General features: G+C 38.6%; 1 protein-coding gene across 3 annotated transcripts in view; it reads left to right on the top strand.

Annotated features, from left to right (window-relative positions):
- LOC149841893 (histone-lysine N-methyltransferase SUVR5-like) overlaps positions 1–20,840 on the top strand; it is a 46,371-nt gene that overhangs the window by 5,610 nt on the left and 19,921 nt on the right. For all 3 annotated transcript variants that reach the window (XM_089998758.1, XM_089998757.1, XM_089998759.1), the window contains exons 3-5: positions 224–526; positions 616–723; positions 1,435–1,545. In XM_089998758.1, coding sequence (XP_089854884.1) covers positions 224–526; positions 616–723; positions 1,435–1,545 — 522 coding nt within the window. The remainder of the gene's footprint in view (positions 1–223; positions 527–615; positions 724–1,434; positions 1,546–20,840) is intronic.

Genomic DNA, 20,840 nt, shown 5'->3' on the forward strand with positions numbered 1-20,840 from the left:
TGTTGTTTATTTACTTGATTTCTTCATGGAATGTTGCATGGAACTGATTAGTCTTTCTTAGGAAATCCTTCAAGAAGATGTGATCTTGTTGTTTTATAAAGTTCCCGTTTCATTTAGCTTGAAGTTTTACAGGATATCTCATCCTATTATTGGACTTGGCAGACCCTCGTTGCTTGAAACAGTACTTGACCCTTTCCTGTTTTGTTCTTTTTACTTGATATAGTGGAGAGGGAAGTGGCAGGCTGGGATCCGGTGTTCAAGGATGGATTGTCCTTTGTCAACGTTGAAAGCTAAACCTACTCACGAGAGAAAAAAGTATATTGTTGTATTTTTCCCCCATTCACGCATACATTGTTGGGCAGATACATCACTAGTATGTCCCATCAGTGAGAAACCAGAACCTCTTGCTTATGGAACTCATTATAATGGTATGGAACTTGTGAAGGACTTGAACACCCCCCGGCGTTATATTATGCAGAAACTTGCAGTTTCCATGCTCGATATGAGTGACAAGCTGCACATTGAAGTATGGACTTTATTCCATTATATGATCCATCCTTTCCACTTTTTCTATTTAACACCAACAAATTGTTCTATCGTGCTTAATTTTGTCAGGCTGTGATAGAGAGTGTTCGCAAGGCTACTGCATGGAAAGAATTTGCAATGGCATACAAGTGTGAATCTTATTCTGATCTTGGGAGGATGTTGTTAAAGCTTCAAAGTGTAATTCTATATCCTTGATGGTAGTATGGCAGATAGGCATGCATGCTTCTTGATTTTTTAACAACTTTTAGCTTACAACTTCTGCTCGAAAGTGAGTTTATGATTTTTATCCATTTTGCTAATTTTGAAATAAAAATTATCCCAATTTATTATCTATTTAAGTAATGTTTTTTGCTTCAGTTTCACCTAAAAGGGGGATATTTCTGTCTGCCGAACTTATTGTAAAGTTCTAAAAATTCTAATCTTGCCATATATGTAAACAAACTGGAAGTTGGAATTCTGCAAAGTGAATTAGGAGATATTGTTCTTATTACACATTTGATTCTTTCTTAGATAATCTTTACTACTGATGGCATTGGGAATGTTTATCTTCCATCATTCTTGGAATATTGATCAACTTGAGGTCCATGTGTTGGTTGGCGGAAATGCAGCAATCAGACTTTTACATCTATATCATTAAAAAAAAAACAGCATTATTCATGACTGTGGATTTTTACATGTTTCAATATTATGTTTGTTGTCGAATGACATAGTTTTCTTATAGTCTTTTTTTTAATAATTTTTCAGTTTTCTTATTCTCTTTTTTTTAATAATTTTTCAGTCTATGTGTCTCTGCCTTCCTAAAAAAGGAAAAAGTTTTATGCTTCTGTAGAAGCATTTGATAGACAATCTTATAATTTTATTCATTATTAAAATTGAACTATTGGACAGATGATTCTATCCAACTATATATCTTCTTATTGGCTTGAATATTCTTTCAACTCTTGGGCATGCCGATGTCAGAATGCAAGGAACGTTGAATCTGTTGAAATCCTCATGAAGGTAAGCAATCTTGATCCTTTTGCTACACTTTTTTGAAAAATGATAGATACATAATCTGTGCCCATCATCTAACTATTTGGTGTAGGTATCCATTATTAAGTCAAGTTGCTTTTATCAACACTTGCATGAAAATGATGATAACTGTAGGTGGTTTGTGCCATAGTTTTAAACCCCAGTGACACTCCGCATGGGTTGACTCGTGACTCTCCGAGTCAACTCGGTGACTCGGCTGAGACATGATGACTTTATATTTATATAAAAAGCATGTATATAATATGTTGTTTGTATATATTTCATAACTAATTGTTACATATGATATGTATGACTGATAATTCATTCTATGACTTGCTGTGTTTTGTTAAGTTCCAGGTCATTGAATAATTTGACCCGGTGAATAGCTGATTTCCCAAGTCATAAGTTGACATGGCGAGTTTTTAAATGCTGGTTTGTGCGATTAACCCAACAACTGTGTTAATTACAATGTTCCTTGTAACAATACAAGGAAATTCTTGCTCAGCATATTCCAGTTGATATTCTGAAGCTTGGTGGCAGTGTTAAAATAAACCAGATATGGCCAACAGGTGAATTTGGATCTTGCAGATCAGCCAGTGGTGCAATCCAAATTTTTGTTTGGCTAAAAAGCATGGAGAGAGAGAGAGAGATTTTCTCTTTAAAATCCAGGCATCCTCTTCCTCTTCTCATATTCTTTTCTCATTGGAATTCCATAATCATCATACAACAGCAATGACGAACTCTAATTTAAGGTTTATTCCATTTTTTCTCCAATCCTCAAAATACAAAATGGCTAGTGAAAAGCAGTCACAAATTTCAGTCTTGGCTATATCTTAGCAAGGAAAAATGTTTGGGATATTTATCGTTTTTCGATATATATCAGGAAAATCTTGGTAAATATAACAATTTAAAAAAAGTTGGAAAATAAGAAAAAGTACATTTTCAGCAAAGAATGAAGCATTAATATAAAGAAGAAAAAATATATGTTAAGCAAAGAAGCAATAAAACATGAACATAAAACATAAATATAGTTTCCCAAGTTTTTTTTATTATTTGATAATTTAAATTCTCAATATTTTCAAAATATTGCGAGAGTTTGCTTGTCAAATTGTTTTTTGATTTTACAGCAATAATATTGTGATATTTTGAAAATGTTGCCTATATCTGTGACTATGGTGAAAAGGTAAAGTAAACTACCTTTTGTTTGCTCTCTCTCTCTCTCTCTATGGGCTTTTCATGTTCAAAACATAGTCACAAATCTCGTTCTTGAGATATTCTCGGCAAAGGAATATCTCTGGTGATTTTAAAAAAATGAGTTTTCTCGAAAAAAAAATTGAAAAAAATCTTGGCAAGTTGAATATATATATATATATATATATAGAGAGAGAGAGAGAGGGTGGCTTATGGTTTGGGCAATGGGGTGAGGGGTGTTTACAAAAATACTATATAACATAGGGTGGTTTGGGCAATAAGGTTAAAGGGGTTTATTAAAATATACTATATAACAGGACGGTTTGGGCAATGAGGTGAAGGGTGTTTAAAGAAAATTATATATAGCATATAACATTACATGTTTACACTTTAATGGGCTACTTTGAATAGTTCCATATCAAAGGGAGAAGGGGAGGGAGGGCCCTCTCACCTGTTATAAAAGAGGGTGCCTCCCTACTATTGTTTATTGTAATAAGCATTCGCCATGAGTGGGTGGCATTGAATGCTGCCTACCATACAACATTAAATGTTGCATGCCATGTATCATTAAATGCCAAGTCATCATTGAATGACTGCTGCATAAAAAAGTTCAAAAAAGGTCCCTACTATTGACACGTGACGTTCCGGATCTGGATGTAAATCTAGATTCGAACGTGATCCAGATCTAGATTTTCATTTATGCATTTCATGTTCCTATTTTACCCCTCTGTTGTGTTTTTTAGTTTGTATTATAATCAAGGGCATTCTTGGCATGTATTTTATTCTTAATATAAAAGTAACCCATGACCCATGAGAATAGAGTGTGGAGAATATTGTTTTGCAGCCTCTTTTCTTCTCTTTTCCCTTGTCTTTTCTCTTGTGAAGATCTGGTGACGTGACCTGACCTGAATTTACATGGTATCAGAACCACGGTTGAACCTTGATCCCTTTATTCAGGTAAGTCTGGAAAGATGGTTGACTTCTCCTCCCTTTTCTTATTCTTCTTCTTCTTTATCGTTGGCTTCTTCTCCCTCTTATTCTCAATTGTTTATCTAAAATTTTTTTATTTTTTTTTCTCATTTTGAAAGTCGATATTTGATTTGGATTCCTAAAAAAAATCGATTTGGATTCACGCTAATCGATTTGGGCTTCTAAAAATCGATATTTGAATCTTTAATTGATTTGGGTTTCCGAAAGTTGATATTGATTTGGATTCCCAAAAATAAAACAAAAAATCGTTTTGGTTCATATCATTTTTTATCGATTTGCATTCCGAAAATCATTTTGGGTTTCTAGAGTATCTACTCATTTTTTGACCTAGATCTACTGTATTTCTTGCTTCCATCGAGATTTCTGAATTCACGTTAATCCCTTTCTTCTATTCTCTCATTCTTCTTTATTGAGATTTCTAGATTCACACTAGCAGTTTTCGAGATCTGCTATTTGCATATATTATTACCTGATAATCATATCTGTTCTGCAAAAAAAAAAAAACGCAGACAGATTTGTGTGTTAAATTAAGTTCATTTCCTTTACCGCAGCAGATTCTCATAAAGTCTTTATTATATCTCTTACATCTCATCTGATATGGATTTTTATTCGTCTTCGGCTCTCTCAGCTAGCTTTCTCAACCAGCTACATTCTGAAAAATTGACTCTCTCAAACTCTTACCTAGAAAAGACAAATCCTTCCTTTCATCCATAGTCAGGATCTTTCTCGACACCTGGATGGGTTGATTAAGGTCCCACAAGAATTCATTTTGCTGGAAGAAAAGATGAGAAAGGGGTTGTCACCACTAAAGCATTTGTTCGGAATCCGGATTATGTTTTCTGGATGAAACGCGATTAATCATTGGTTACTTATATCATGTCGACACTATCACAAGAGATTTTGGTGAGTATTCCTGATGATTGCACAACTATGGAGCTATGGGCTAGGCTTTGTGTAGACATACTCACAGGTTTCAGAGGAAAGAATTATGTTTTTGAAGAAGGAATTTCTGAATCTTAAAAAGGGCTCTATGTCAATCATGGAGTACCTTAATAAGATGAAAGAAATTACAGACCAACTTGCGATGGTTAGATACGACATCCCCGATAAGGATAAGGTGCAAGAGGCTCTCAATGGATTAGGTCCTGATTATAATGTTCTTTATATTACCTTATCATGTTTTGATGAACTGTCATAGTTTGAAACTTTGCGTCCAAAACTCCTTCAGTTTGAAATGAATTTGATATGTACAATTGAAAGTTCCTCAGCGGCAATAGACAGTCACAATGTGCTCATGTTGAATACCTAGTATGGGAGAAGAAGAGGAGGCATGCGAGGAGGACGAGAAGGAAATCAAGGAGACAACAGACTGCTTCCACTTCTAAACACTCCTATTTTTCATCAAGGTAGGAGAATTCCCACATGCTACATCTATAAAAAGTCAGGTCATGTTAAAGCCAACAGTTGGTATTCTTGACATAATCTTTTTCACCATCACAATGATGAACTCAAAACGTGTTTCAGCAACCTTCAACAATTTCATATCAGAATGCCTATTTAATATGGCATTAGAATGATGGTGGTTGACAACAAAATTCCTAATGCTTTTGACATTTTTTTTTTAATTTCTCAATCTATGAACATAGAGCCTATGCAGATAATTTTTTTTCTTTGGTGTTGCAGATGCTCTTGAGGGCCAGATTCAAGCTCTGTGCTGCACAGAGAGTCCAAAAAATATGAGGATACTCACTCTCTAAAATCAATGTTGTACTTTTACAAACTCTGTGATAATTTGCACTACTTTTTAATCATCCACTTCTTTTATTACTTCTATAAACAACCCCTTCAAATACTCAACATTTTTATATTTTTCATATGCATCTACTGCTCTCAAGAATACTGGGTTACTAAGCGAAAAAGCAATGAAATTAATCAATGAACGCTTTTGAATATCTATCTACCCATCAGAAACAATGGAAACTCCATTTTGTTTCCATGAATTTTTTTTAATCTCTAGCAATCTCTCAACATTTGTCCTCTCTTCCGCAAGAATTGTTGTTCGCAGTTTTTTTTAGCTTGGAGGTACATCGCTACTCAAGTCACAATTTGTCAGTGAAGTAACTAAATCCTTCTAATAAGAATTTCTAGTTGCATTAAATAGAAGTTAACTAGAATAAAAATACCTTCCTACTTTTATATGCATCTTTTTCCTTCCATATGTATTGAATGATGCTTGCATTGTTCCTTTTCCAGTACCTCTTACATCCACCCTTTTTTTGCATCTTCTTGCTGGCTTAAAAATGACGCAGCTAACAAACTTGAATCAACACTCCCACTACCACTACTAGCAACAGTAGCATCATAACTTACATCTGGGGATGAAGATGACTTTAGTCATTCCCCTTTATCTATCATTTTTGTTCTTAAAACAAAAAATTATTATATTAAAATAAAATTCATATCAGAAGGGCTGGTTTGACAGCCCAGAGATAAGAGCCGAACCCAGCCTAATAAGGTTGGGTTCAATCGAGCCGATCTTGACGGCTAGCCAGGTCGAGGCAAGGAGAACTGAGTTGGGCTCGGTGCTAGCAAAGCTCAGCTCGGTTGTGCCTGACAGAGCGAGCAGAGGGAGGGCTGGCAGGGTCCGATCGAGTTGGCTCCACCCCGAGTCAGACTTGGCGCACCCGAGACGGCTCGAGGTGCTAAGCTCGGCCTTAGCCGGGCCCATCTTGGTTCAGCCTAACAACAAGGGGATGGGGTGTTTTGGCAGTCAAGCCGAGTGATACTCGGTCTCAAACCGTGACAGGATTGAGTTGGCTCGGTCCACCAACAAGGGGAAGGGGAGAGGGCCAGTGGCCAGGCCACTGTCAGAGGCAGTGGCTGCCCCGGCCAGCCGAAAGAGCAGGGGAAAGGGGAGAGGGTGCTGAGCAAAGGCCGAAACCCCTGCCTGCCATTGGTGGCATGGCCGAGAGGCAGAACCTAAGCCCAACTCGGGTTTGAGAATACCGGCCACCACCGTCAGGGTGGCTGGAAAAAAAATCAATACATTAGAAAGGGAGGGTGACGGCGGCGTAGGTGGCATCGCCTTGCCCTCCAAAAGCTTTGCCTTCGACAGAGGCAAAGAGGAAGAAAAGAGGGCGACGGCAGGGGAGTGGCCTCAACCACCCCCTTTCGGCATGCATTAAGAAGAGGAGGTTAGGGAGAGAGAGGAGGGGCAGGGGTTTAGCCGAGAAGAGCGAGAGAGACAAGGGGAGAGAGAGCGAGACATACCTTCAGTCGCCGCTCAGAGTCATCGAAGGAGCGTCAAAGGAGAAGGGCTGGGTTGGAGAGGGCTCAGAGGAGAAGGGGAGGCGTTGGGGGGGGGGGGGGAGTGTAAGATCGTGTACTTTTGGTACTTAGATATTTCTTGAGAGTTTCAAAAAATTGTCTGTTTGGGAGAAAAATCATTTGAGGCTCGATTTTTAGACTGATACCTTTGAATCCGGGTTTGACTCAGGTCTCATCGACAAGGTCGAGGCGAGCCAATCAAAACGTGATAGAGAGTTTTATTTTTTACCTTTAAATTCAAGCAAAATTCAAGCGAAATTCGGGTTTATTTCGGACAGAATTCAGAATTTCATGTGTGTATTATATGTTGTTGGATGCGTCTCGGAATTCTGAGCGCAACAGTACTTTATTTTCCTCAATCCAGGCTACGGTTGGCCCAAAAATTTCGTTTTTCTGAAAAAGGAACAGTTTGTCAAAATGGATCCGGGATTGGATCAGACTAGATCTGAGGCCTATGATCCGAATTTTCATGGGTTTGGATCCTATGTAGGTCCTACTTAAATCTGGGTTTGATCCAAGCCTTAATCCATTTTTGTTTTGGGTATGGGTTTGGATCTTGGATCCGGATTCAAATCCATGCCCAATGTCTTTCCTAGATTTAAATTCAATTTAAAGTGTTATTTTGAGGTTAATTATAGTTATAAAGCCTCTAGGGTAAGTTTGGTTATTTTTGGAAGGTTATAAATAATTTTTATTAATTAAAAATTTAAAATTAAAAATTATTTAATTAAATACAATTCCGAAATTTAATTGTTGGGCTGAGTGGGACTCTCGAAAAGAGTCCCTATGCTTACCTAAGAGAGTTTTACGAAAGTTGAAATTCATAAAAGAGAAAAAGTCAACATAATGGAAGACTTTCAAAAAAAAAATTTAGAAACCTACTACATAGAGATAGAGTCCCTTTTTTTTGGAAACTCTCTCAAGAGAGAGGGCTGGAGAAGGAGTAACGTGACCCCCTCTCCCTCACTTTATAAAAGAAAAGAAAGAAAGAAAGAGGAAGAAAGGAAGGAAAGAGAGAGAGAGAAGGGGGAAGAAGAAGAGGAAGAGGAGGAGGAAGCCATTGAAGCTCCAGCTCCAATCTTTTCCTCTATTGATTTTTCTTGTTTTCTTGCAGGGTACGGGTTTTTCTTTTGAGTTAAGTGAGGAAAAAGAACATGGATTCGATTTCCATGAAGTATTTTAGTGTAAAAGCATGTGGGTGAGTAAATCCAAGCATTTACTCTAGGATCCATGGATGAAATCCATGTGTATTCATTTTTTTTGTATGCTATTGCGGAATAATACTCATGTAGTGGTGTTTTTACATTAAAACAGAAGGTTTGATCCATAAAAAAATTAAAAAAAAAATAGATTTTCTTATGTATGTGCAGGCTAGTATTTCCGATCCTTATGAAAAAACCATATTAGGGATTATTAGTGCTTGTAAATCTGGAAATAAAGCCAAAAACATGGTTGAACGTATGTTATGACTAATATTTGTTTCATGACCCGGTTATGAACTTTATAAACCTGAGTATGTTTGAGTTATGCAAGCATACATGCTGTTCTGATTTTTTTTTTTTTAGGGATTTTGGTATGCTGTCAGCAATAAAAGAAAAAAAAAAACATATTTATAATGCGGGCTGTTGGCCGCAGTGGGGGGGTGCCTGGCAGCCCAACCGAGCTGGGCTCGGTTGGGGCAGCTGTCGGCCCTGCCAGGCCAACCATGGGCAGACCTTTTGCAGGTCTGCCAGGCCAGCCAATCGGCTGATAAGCTTGGCTGCCTATGGCAGACATTTTACACAAGGCATTTTCTAGGCATATTCTTTGGCATGTTAAACCAGAATTTTATTCTAATGTTTTTCTTATTGTTTATACGAGAATAGCACATACCGTTGAATGCATCATGTCAATTTATTCTTGAAAGACTCATAGCAAATTTGGGATGCCCAGAATCAGTATATACATGCATGTAACTTAGTGTTCATGTATGTATATATGAACATGACATCTGACCTTGTAAGAAACCAACCATATACATTTGTATTTAGGTATACCAGGTATAGAATAAACCATGGTTCGTCCCTGCACATTTGAATCTGTTCGAGTTATTTATGTGCTACGTTGCTGGGTTGGCTGGCAGCCCAGCTCGGCTCGGCTGGGCATAACCATCCCCTGCTAGGCCCAGCCGAGTAGCCGGCTGGGTAGGTGCAAGCAACTGCCAGGCCCAACATGTATGTGTTGGTTTGTTTAAAAGAAAAAAAAATATTTATAACAAGCACTAAGTCGTAGGCGGAACCAGTGGAATTGGGTAAACTGTGCCCTGTCAGGCCCAGTATAGCCTGCTGCTGAATGGGTATAGACCTGACAGGCCGAGCCTGGTGACTGTGGAGCCCCAGCCGAGTGCCCGGCTGGGCATGGATTTAAAGAAAAAAAAATATTATATACATATTACTTTCGGTGTGCTTTGGCAGTGGACAGACCCAGCCGACTGAGTTCGGCTGGGCTAGTTGCCTGTAACTGGATGTAAGTTCTGCAAAGGAAAAGGTTTTTTTTTTTAAAGTATGAAATATAAATTTTTGAAACAAGAGTTATAGATTTAAAGAAAGACTTGTTTGACAGGTGGGTGCCTATTTGGTTTCGGTTGTATCGAGGTCGAACCCTAGTCAATTAAGTCGGCTAAGCTTGAATAGCCAATTTCAAGGAAAATCTTATATAACACTTTATGTTAGTTTAAATCTGGAATTTGACTTATAGTGTGTGTTCTAAATTCCCAGACCCTAGTTGTGGGCAGGTAAATTGTCTTTCAATATATGTTACGAATGAAAAGTCTCATGTTTTGGCTATGTATACCTCTACTTGTGTTATGTATGTTCCATATGCCTATTGGTTGTGTTATGCTTATTCAGGGTGTTATCCTAAAAGATATGGCACGTGCTCACCAAGAGTTTGTGTGTTTCACAGGGGCGTTATTGCATGAATATTCATATGTTTCAAATGGAGATGATGTATGTTTTGCAGATATATGCATGTGCGCATTCTTTAAAAATTTAAAGCTCATGAATGAAAGCCTAATTGTGAATAACTATACATAAGCACATGCATATGATAGGAAAAAAATGCATATGTTTTATGAACTTATGTTTCATGCACATCTCAAAGTTTGCATACATGAGGCATGTAGAAAATAATGCATAGAGGCATGTGATTGATGATTTTTTCTTATGAGTGCATTGATGGCCAAATGGATCATCAGGGGGCTGGGTGAGCCTCGAGAACAGGTTGTTCTATGTTTTAGTTGTTTTAATGCATTGCAACAAATCAAATGTTATATTATTGTTTTACCGCACTGTTCTCTGTTGCCACGAGCTGTGGTCCCGTGAAGAGCTTGGCATGCTGTTTTGCAAGCTTATGTTATTAATTTTGCATGTTGATTTGCAAATGTAAAATAGATAAATTAATAGCAAGATAAAAGAAAGTAAAGAACAGTGTAATTTATGTTTCTTTGATGTCTCTTCTTTAGTGTGAGAATCTTGGAGGTTGCGATTTGGGAGAAACCATAAGGATACAAAAATTTTGTGTGTGTTGTTGTTGCCCCTGAACCCGATATTGAGGAGTATGTCACTTTGCCTGTGAGTGATGTGTTTGACACAGTTGTTGTTGTTTTGGTATACTAAGAAAGTGACATCAATTGATGTTTTTCATAGTGCCTCTGACATTGGATGTTGTTTTCTAATGTTCCGATGGATGATGTTGTTTCTTGATATCGGTCGAGGGCTAAGTCTGAAACCCAGTAATAAAATACAAATTGTGTGCTAAGTTACCCTGGGAACCCTACTTGACTTCAGGGATTTTTACCTGTTTGGTGTATTCTCGGGCAACGGTAATTAAAAAAGAAACTTAAATTGTGTGCATTTAATAGGGCATGCATATAGAAAAATGAAAACATAAATGAAAGATAATAAAGGGTTCATGCATTGCACATAAATCATGCATATTCATGTTATGCATTAGATCATGCATATTTACTTGTTCCCTTAGTCGTTATCTGTTGATGAATGCATGATGTTGTTCCCTAATGCATGTCAAATACCCTTATTGCTTAAATTGTAATCCATGTTTCTTAGTTAAGGTTCTGTCATGCTTAATGTTTATTTTCTTTTTGCATGAATAATTAATTGTCTTATGAATTGGTTATAATTGTATCCCTCTAAAATATTACATGAATCATATTTATGTCTTTTATTCTTATTTGATTCACTAGAGGGACCTATACGCAGGATTCTTCGGATTCTGACACTCTACTTTTATGGTTTTTCGCAGTCGCAGGTGATCAGTGAAGTTGACTCGCTTTTGAGGGAATACGAGGGCCACATTTGCTTCAAATCGCTTCACTTACGGACATAGTGGCTCTATTTTTGTTTCTTTTAGTTCTTTTTACTTTCTGCAGTTGTTACTCCACTTTTGACATGAGTACGAGACTGTTATTGATTCATTAATAAAGAATTTGGTTGTTTAGTTATGGATGATAAATGTAAGTTCATTTGTGGTGTGTGATTATCCAGCTGAAATTGGAACTGTAAGGACCCTAGGTCTTTGGGAAGATTTTCATAATTCTTTAAAAAAAAAATCTGTATTTTCAAGGGTTATGAGTTGGGGTCGTTACAGGGAGGGGATAAATTTTTTTGCCCTAATCGCCCGCCCACTCCCCATTCATCGTGATTTTTTTTTCAAGTCCAGATTTGGACTGTTATGACCCTGGGTGTATTGACCGCACTGGGTGCTCACCCGCACCTAAGTCACGTTGTGTCGATGCGGGTGTTGCACCCAGTTGGCCAAATCTCTATGACATAGGTTGTAGGGATTAGTGGATGAGTCGGATTTAGAACCCAAACTAATTCTTACTAAGATAGAAGGAAAAAAAGTACCTCTTACGAAGGCAGAAAAGACCTAGGCTATAGCCTCCTATTAAAAAAAAATAGAAAGAGTAGAGAATGGGGCACGCCAAGATTATGTCTTGGCTCATTAATAATGTTGATATCAAAAAATGCTCGAGTTGCTAAATTTGAACATGCAAATAAAGCATGGGACTATCTTAAGAGAATGTACTTTCTTAAAAATATTGCTCATGTTTGCAATTTGGAAGACAAAGTGTGTACTATGACTCAAGGAAGAAAAAGTATTAGAAAATACTTTAGTGAGTTGTTCGGTCTTTGGAATGAGTTGATGCGAAACAATGGCATTATCCTGAAGATATAGAAATCCACTAAGGGTAAATTAATGCGGGACATTTCTATCAATTCATCAATGGTTTAAGGCAAGAGTTTGAATCTACTAAATCGGCTCTTCTTCATAGAGGGAAAGTTCTCTCTGTTGAAGATACTATTAAAGAACTAAGTATGAAGGAAAATAGATTAAAAAAGAAGACATCTAAATATGATGATGACTCAGTCCTAGCTGTGTCTAGACTAGGAAACTATGTTCATGCCTACAAACTATCACATTATAGAAGACTAAATAATGAGCAACATGGAAGACAAGGCAATAAGTTTGAGAACAAGAAAATTATTTGTTACTATTGTTGTGAACCGAAACATGTCAAGACATATTATCCTAAATTGAAGAGACCCTATGAGAAGAAAGTAGCCTCGATTACACAAGAGACAAGTGAGTCCAAAGCTTCACAAGAATCAAACATCTGGAGCAGTCCTCAAGTCAACTTGTTGAAGCCCTTCAATCTTTACTCAAAGGAGCTCCATCAACCAGAGACGCAGTCTTTTCAGTTGGCATCTCTAACCTCGGTAAGTGTCTTTGGCTTCTTGACTCAGGTGCCTCTTTCCATAAAACAATAAATGGTAATATTTTATCTAAATGTCATAACTCAATCGGGTCAAATGTTTTTAATGCAGTTGGGACATCCCTTGAGATTAAGAGAATAGAAAATTTCGAAAATGTTTAAAAAAGGTTTTCTATTTCAAAAAATAAATATATTTTTAAACTAAACCTAAATCTTTTGTCTATTTCTCAATTATCCGACCATGGGTATAATGTTTGCTTCTCTTCTATTGGTTGTTGGGTGCAGGATTGTCAGTCAGAGAAGCTGATTGAGGAAGGCTATATAGAAAGAGGTTTATACTACATGGATTTTTTGAAAATACCCAAGAATACTTTTTGTTATAATATTCAGAAGTTTGATTTGGATTTATAGCATAAAAGACTTGGCCATCCTAATGTATTCAAAATCCAACACTTTTCAAATATGGAAATTTTTTGAAATATTGAAAATTTTACTTGTGAAGATTGTATTCTTGGCAAAATGAAAAGATTACCATTCATAATAGAACTTTTGTCTTTACACGTTTGCTTGAGTTAGTATATTAGGATGTTTGGGGTCCGGCACTTGTTATATCTAAGGGTGGGTTTGTGTATTATCTCATATTTGTTGATGATTTTACTACACACATGAATCTACTTTCTCAAAGTTTTTTCATATTTTCAAATATTTGACAAATTAGTTAAAAATAAATTTAAACACGATATTTTTATCTTTCGCACTGATTCAGGGGGAGATTTTTTATCAAAAGATTTTAAAGATTATCTGGAATCAAATCACACCAAAGATCTTGTCCCTATATTCCTCGACAAGATGACTTAGCTGAAAGAAAACATAGGCACATCATCGAAACCACAAGAACCTTGCTTATCTCAAACCAAGTACCTAAAGAATTTTTTGCCATAACCACATTAACTGCAGTTTGTCTTATTAACAGAATGCCATATGTATCCCTAATAACTATATCACCAGTTGAAAACTTTTTAAACTCACTCTTGATTATTCGAGATTAAGAGTTTTTTTATGCAAATGTTTTGTTTTTACTGATAAAAATGATAAACCTTCTCGCGTTATTTCTTGGGATATGCAAATAACCAAAAAGGCTATAGATACTTTAACTTTAAAAATAAGAAATTATATGTTTCAAGAAATATATCTTTCTTAAAAAAAATCTTTGAATCTGAAAATCCTAAAGAACCCACTGAGTATTCTTTTCTATTGGACCTAATTCCAAAATTTGATGTTTTATTGGTGATAGTGATGAAGATCAAGATATCAATAATGATCTGGTAAGTAAAGAAGAATGTCATGGTAATGAAATGAGAAAAGAACAATCTCAAGACTATATCCAATATTCTAGGCGAGGTATTTTTAAACATCCTTGTGCACTAGAAAAGTATACTTAAGATGAAAACTATAGAGAAATATAAACTAGAAGGTCATCTAGAGTATCTAAACCCTCTAGAAAATTTGTGACCTATGAGTCCTTTTCACCTAAATACCAAGCTTACATTGCATTAATACATTCCTATATAGAACCCTCAAACTACGTTGAAGCAAAGAAACATTCTGAGTAGGTAGAAGCCATGAGGGTAGAATTGGATGCTTTAGAAAAGGTGAATACTTGAACTATCCAAGATATTCTCATAGGAAAGAAACTCATAGGTTGTCGATGAGTATATAAGATAAAAACCAAGAGTGATGAAACTCTTGAAAGATATAAAGCTCGGTTAGTTGCCAGGAAATACTTTCAAGAGTATAGAATAAATTATGAAAAAATGTTGCTCTTGTTGCTAGGATGACTACAGTTAGAACTGTAGTAGCCCTTGTTTCTATAAAGAAATGACCTATATATCAAATGAATGTTAAGAATGCATTTTTAAATGGAAAATTAGTTGAAGTATATATATGGAAGTACCACTTGGTATAATCATTCATGAAGTAAAAGCTCTTTGGTTGGATAAGGCTTTGTATGGCCTTAAACAAGCTCTAAAGGCTTGGTATTACAGATTTAGTCAAGTTATACTTGATGTTGGATTCAATCTTGTTTAACTAACACAACTTTGCTTGTTAAGATTTTTTATGCCGGTATTGTTATTCTTCTTCTCTACGTGGATGACATGGAGTTGAACATATTAAAAGGGTTCTTAAAACTCATTTTAAAATGACTGGTTTAGGGTTTCTGAAATTTTTTCTTAGTATAGAAGTTGCTTATTCTTCTAGAAGATATTTCCGGACTCAATCTAAATTTGTTTTAGATATTGTTGTCAGGTCAGTTATTTCAGATGATAAGAAAGTCGACACTTCTGAATTTATCAATGTCAAAATGAAGATTGATGATGGGTAACCACTCGAAAACCCAACACCTTACAAACAACTTATCGAGACTTTGTCATATCTCTCAATTACAAGACTTGACATTGCACATGCAATTTACATAACGAGTCAGTTTCAACATGCTCCCACCATTGTTCATATGAGAGCAATTTTGTGCATTATTAGATATATCAAAACTTTTATTTTTTGAGGACTTTTCTTGTCTGCTTCTTTCTCCTTAGATTTACTTGCTTATACTGATGTAGACTGGGAAGGTGACTCTAATAACCGACACTCAACCACTGGCTTTTGTGTATTTTTAGGTGACTTGTTGATTTCTTGAAGGTGTAAGAAGCAGCAAAAAGTTTTTCTCTTCAACTGAAGTTGAATACCGAGCTATGACTATAACCATTATGGAAGTGGTCTGGCTTTTGTGTATTTTTAGGTGACTCGTTGATTTCTTAGAGGTGTAAGAAGCAGCAAAAAGTTTCTCTCTTCAACTAAAGTTGAATACCGAGCTATAGCTATAACCATTATGGAAGTGGTCTGGCTGAGAAGATTGTTGGCTGACATGGGCGTTTAGATTCAAGGAGCATCACGACTATACTGTGACAATAAAAGTTTCATCTATATAATCAACAATCAGACCTTTCACGAACGAACCAAACACATTGAGATAGACTGTCACCTAAGTCACAGGGATTCGGCAAAAAGGGTGTCGCACCCATGTCGACGTGACGCAACGTGGGTGACCGTGCGGCAGCCAGTGCAGTCAAACCGACCCTGGGTACGGTCAACGCACCAAGGGTCTTAACAATCCAATTCTAGAAGCCTGATGAAATGAGGCTATGAGGGGGATTAGGGTACCCCCCCCCAACCCTGACGCCTCCTCTTCTTCTCTGAGCCATCTCCGACGCAACGACTCGGGTGAGGCGACTCCAGGTATATCTCCTTTAATCTCTCTCCCCCCGTCTCTCTCACTCTTCTCAGCTAAACCCCCACCCAGCCTCTCTCTCTCTCTCTCTCTGCGTACCTCTCTCTCCCCTCTTAGTATTTCTCCCTCCCCTGTGCACCATTGAAGAAGTATGGTGAGGACGCATAAAAAAACAGATTTATGGAAGGACCTGATAAGTGATAACATATTCTCAGCACCGTTGTGGTAAGAAGAAAGATAGAAAAGGAAAAAAGGAGAAAAAGGAGGCACAATGTTGGAAGCACCTTAGCTAGAATAAGATGAGATCAGAAATTTAAGAAAAAAAGTTGAATGTCAAAAGGAAGAGAGATGATGATAAACAAACAGTAGGGAGGTTTTACTGTGTGATTCCAACAGCATAGGACAGATGAAAAAGAGAGAACAAAAACAAAACAAAACAAAAAAGGAAAAGGAAGGATGAAAAGAGGCTAGAAAGAGAAAAGAAAGAAAACGGGGAGAAATTTGTATCTTTGACAGTTAGTGAGGTTTAGCATCTCTTACCGGTAAAAGAATATAAAGAATGAAAAAGAAAAGATCGAATACTTTCTGTTGCAGCTTTCAGTTGCTTCCTTGCAAAAGCGTCACTTACTAATCCATGTTTAGTTTTTGGGTACAGATAAAATTCCATGACTGTAGTGAGTTAACTGAAGTTCTACCTGCATAGGAGTTGGCACAATATAGTGCATGACACTGATATTTCAGGCAATATAGTGAGACTAGAAAGTGTGATTAGATAGTGCTGCATGCATTAACTGAAAATAGTAACTGGGATAGTGTGATATTTTGCAAATTACATACAACTACATTTATGTTTTCCTTTCAATCATGCTATGATCCAACATTTAAATCCTGAAATATCTATTATTGCCATTTTTATAGAAACATGAAAATTGGTTTTGATGATATTATGATAATTGTTTTTTATTTCATTAGTGTTATTGTTGATTGTTAAAATTTATATATATATATATATGTATAATATATATATATATATATACCCTCCCGCACCCAAGTTTTTTTAAAGTGCCGCATCGCCGCACCCGCACCTATGTGACATAGACTGTTACTATATACGAGAGGAGTACGTACATGGCACCATTTGTAACGCCCGTGAAAAAAAAAATCACGTCTGACTCGTGTCAGACACGTGCCCTGGACGTGTCGGACACGTGTCGGGGTCTGGGCCGCTTTGTCGGGTCCGAGTCTGAACCGAACCCGAGCTTAACCCGGACCCGGGTTCTCGAATCCTCGAGAACCTACGTCTTTTAAAAGACGCAGGCGTCTCGGGTGAGGGTTCAAAACCCTCGCCCCTTCTCTCTCCTTGCCCGATCTCCTCTGCCCCGTCTCCCTCGCACTGCCGCCGGCGACTGGAGACGCCGGCGAGCAACTCCGTCCGAAGTCCTCGATGTCGTCGAGCACTCCCCTCTTCGTCCTCGATGTCGTCGATCGACGCCGACGACGACCTCTGAGTTCCGGCGACCAGCGATCCCCCCCCCCCTCGGCCACCGACGTCAGCCACTCGTTGTCGGCCACCTCTTCACCCCCCTCTCTGTTGTATCTCCCTGCCTTCTGTGTTTTGTTGGCAGGGGGCGAAGCCCCCCCTGCTTTCCTGTTTTCGAGCAGGGGCTTGCCCCCTGCATCTCTGTTGTTCTCCTGTAAGGGGCTTTGCCCATTGCCTTGTTCTTGTTGCCGGCAGGGGCCTGTTTGCGTTCCTAGAAGGGCGGTGTCCTTGTCCGTGATCCTGTTCTGACAGGGAGTGTTTCCCCCTGCTTTGTTGCGGCAGTTGTGGCGGGGAGCCTATGCTCCCTCCCCTGCCTTTCTTTGTGCCGGCAGACACGGAGCTCCTGCTTCCTGCATTTGGTGCTGTTGCCAAGCAAGGCTGAGGGCCCTGCCTCTGGCACCCTTGTCTGCAGGATGCAGAAGCTCCTGCCTCCTGCAGGCAGGGGGCCTTGCTGCGTCTGTTGCTTCTTGTTTATCTTACGGCATATACTAATGTTCTAAGCTTTCCAGGTTGAACGGTGGATCTAGCTCGCCCTCTGTGGCTCGAGCTCTTGTTTGCCTACGCTGCATGCATACGAGGACCCGCAACCCCTCAAGGTAGGGGATTCTTGCGTGAAAGGACAATGAACTGATAAATGCTAAAATAAGAAAAGATAACTAAAAGAGGATGATATATATATACGTATGTCTTTACCTTCAAGGACGCGGTTTCGCGATCCTTGTCCTCTTTACTTTCTCGCACTTTCCTTTTTATTGTCGCCGCACTATATGTGCCTAGGCTTTCCATTCCTGTCTTTACATTTCATGTCTTTTAACTCAAGGACGCGGTTTCGCGATCCTTATCCTCTTTACTTTCCCGCACTTTACTTTCTTGTTGCCCCGCGCTTTGCGCCCTGACATTTACTTGCTTATGTCTGCTTTGTTCTCTAGGATGCAAATCTTGGTCCTCCTTTACGTTCTTGCACTTTACTTCCTGCATTTACTTGTTGCCCCGCGCTTTATGCGCCATGGCTTTGCTTCTGTTTTACTCTCCGTACTTTACTTTTCTGTGCTGTCGTGCTTGCTCTTGCACTTACCTTTTGTATGTGTTTGTCTTTACCTTGTTGTCGCACTTCGTGCATATGCCTTGCTCATGCATGTATTTTATCTCTGTCGCATGCTTCTTTTCTTTCTTACGCTTATCGTTTAATCGAGGTGCAACCCCATGCCTCGTAAGTCGTCCTCTACACTTGCCTAGACAGTATAGGATCTCATACATCACGAGTTGCTTATGTAGTTGTCTGCTTGTGCGTTACGATGATTGAGGTATGATCTCATACCTCGTGTGTAGCTCTAGCGTTCTACCCTCGCGGTGCAGCTTCGCCCATCGAGTCTTGCCACTCGATTTGCCATTGTATTAGTATGTGCACGGGTTGTCCCTTATCAACTTGCACTCCCTGAGTGCAGCTTCGAGTGTATAGTGTATATCGTTTCACTTGTCTTACAAGCCACGACACACACTTATGCACTTCGGTTCTCCAAAGACATCGTCTTAGGTGCAAACATATTTTCAAGATGTATAACTTGTAAAGCAGAGATAGCGGTCGGATCTCCCAAATCGATGTATTTGGGATAGGTGTGTTATAACCTTAGTTCACCTATCTGATACGACTCAGATACCCTTGTTTAGAAGCCTGTGCACGAGTGTGGCGGGGATCCTAGCGAGGTACTTGCGCCATCGCTAGATCGGCGTTACCTCGCCTCTGATGCGAGACCTAGTTTCTAGGCTTTCTGGTTCAACCAAGATTGTAGCGCCTTCCTTCCTTCGTGAAGGTATTGTTGGATTTCTTACGATAAATCCATGTTTCTCCTCTTGTAGTTGTACCCTTAGTCACGTACGATATGTTCGGACTACGAAGAGCAGGACGAAAGGTCTGTAATAACCTCTAAGCGTGTATTAACACATTAGGCTAAATCATGTTATATTGTTTTCGCCTAATAGGCAGAATGCTTGCGATTGTCTAAAGGACCCGAGCACGATAAGTTGGAACTTGAATGAGTTCACTGTAGACTTCTGTAAAACAGAAGTGTTGGGATTTCCTGCGAGAGATCCATACCCCTCTCATCGTAGTTATACTTTTAAACAGGTACGTTGCGTACTACGATGAGTGGGATGAGAGGTCTATGTCTGCCTCGAACATGCAATGTCATGTGTTGTGTTTGAGAGCACAAGAGTGATGTTTCTACCCTCACTACGGAATTACCCTTTTCATCGTGGTTGTACATTTGAATAGGTACGTTGCGTACTGCGGTGAGTAGGATGAGAAGTGTGTGGTTGCCTCGAACGCGCAATGGCGCGTATAATTCACCTAAATAATAATCATGTGCCTTCATAGGCAAGATGCTCGATTAGGTTGAAAGACCAGAGCATATAGAATGGGGCGGCGGTTAAGAAACCCTCCGTCGTGCTTATTCGGGACGGTTCATCAAGAGAGAGGATGGATGGTACAAAACTCCGATGGACAGTCATTAATGGTAATCTCAGACAAAGATCCGACCTTCCCCAGTCATCGGAGGTTAGGGGAAATCCTTCAGGCCACTTCTGCAGAAGTTCGGATGCGCATCCATTGGGCCTTTGTTTTGGCCTTTGAGGATTTACTCTCTTGGTCACTGACCATCCCCTTAGGAGCGGACTCAGTCAGTCATTCGGGGTATAATAAATTACATAGCATAATGGACCCCTGAATCGATCTCGGTTGTTTCTACGTTTTGCCTTGTGCGTACCCACAACGGCCTGCTCAATAATGAGACACGATATAACTTATACACATGATCATGAGATATGCATGTTATGACGTGCATTGCTTGCTTGCTTGTTAGTTCGGTAGTTCGGTACGCTACTCGTTGAGCTATGTACGCCTGTCGAGGCGTTACCCTTGTTAGTTAAACTACTTACGCAGTTCCTTGCTTAGTAATAACTAGCTTCTCATACTAGTTGATTGCTTATCCTGTGTAGCTTATGAATTGCTTGCGATGCAATAGCTTGTGCTTTATAATTAATGTAGCTACTTGTCGATAGACTGAGCCATCCAATGGTACTTGTATGTTTTGCGAGCATCATTTTGAATGTTTGTCTTATTCAATTCCTTTGCTTGCCTGATGAATAGAGGTAGTTACTTTTCACCTATAGTATTT

This window comes from Nuphar pumila, chromosome 3, assembly GCF_984573655.1.
Source record: "Nuphar pumila chromosome 3, dmNupPumi1.hap1.1, whole genome shotgun sequence".
Taxonomy (NCBI): Eukaryota; Viridiplantae; Streptophyta; class Magnoliopsida; order Nymphaeales; family Nymphaeaceae; genus Nuphar; species Nuphar pumila.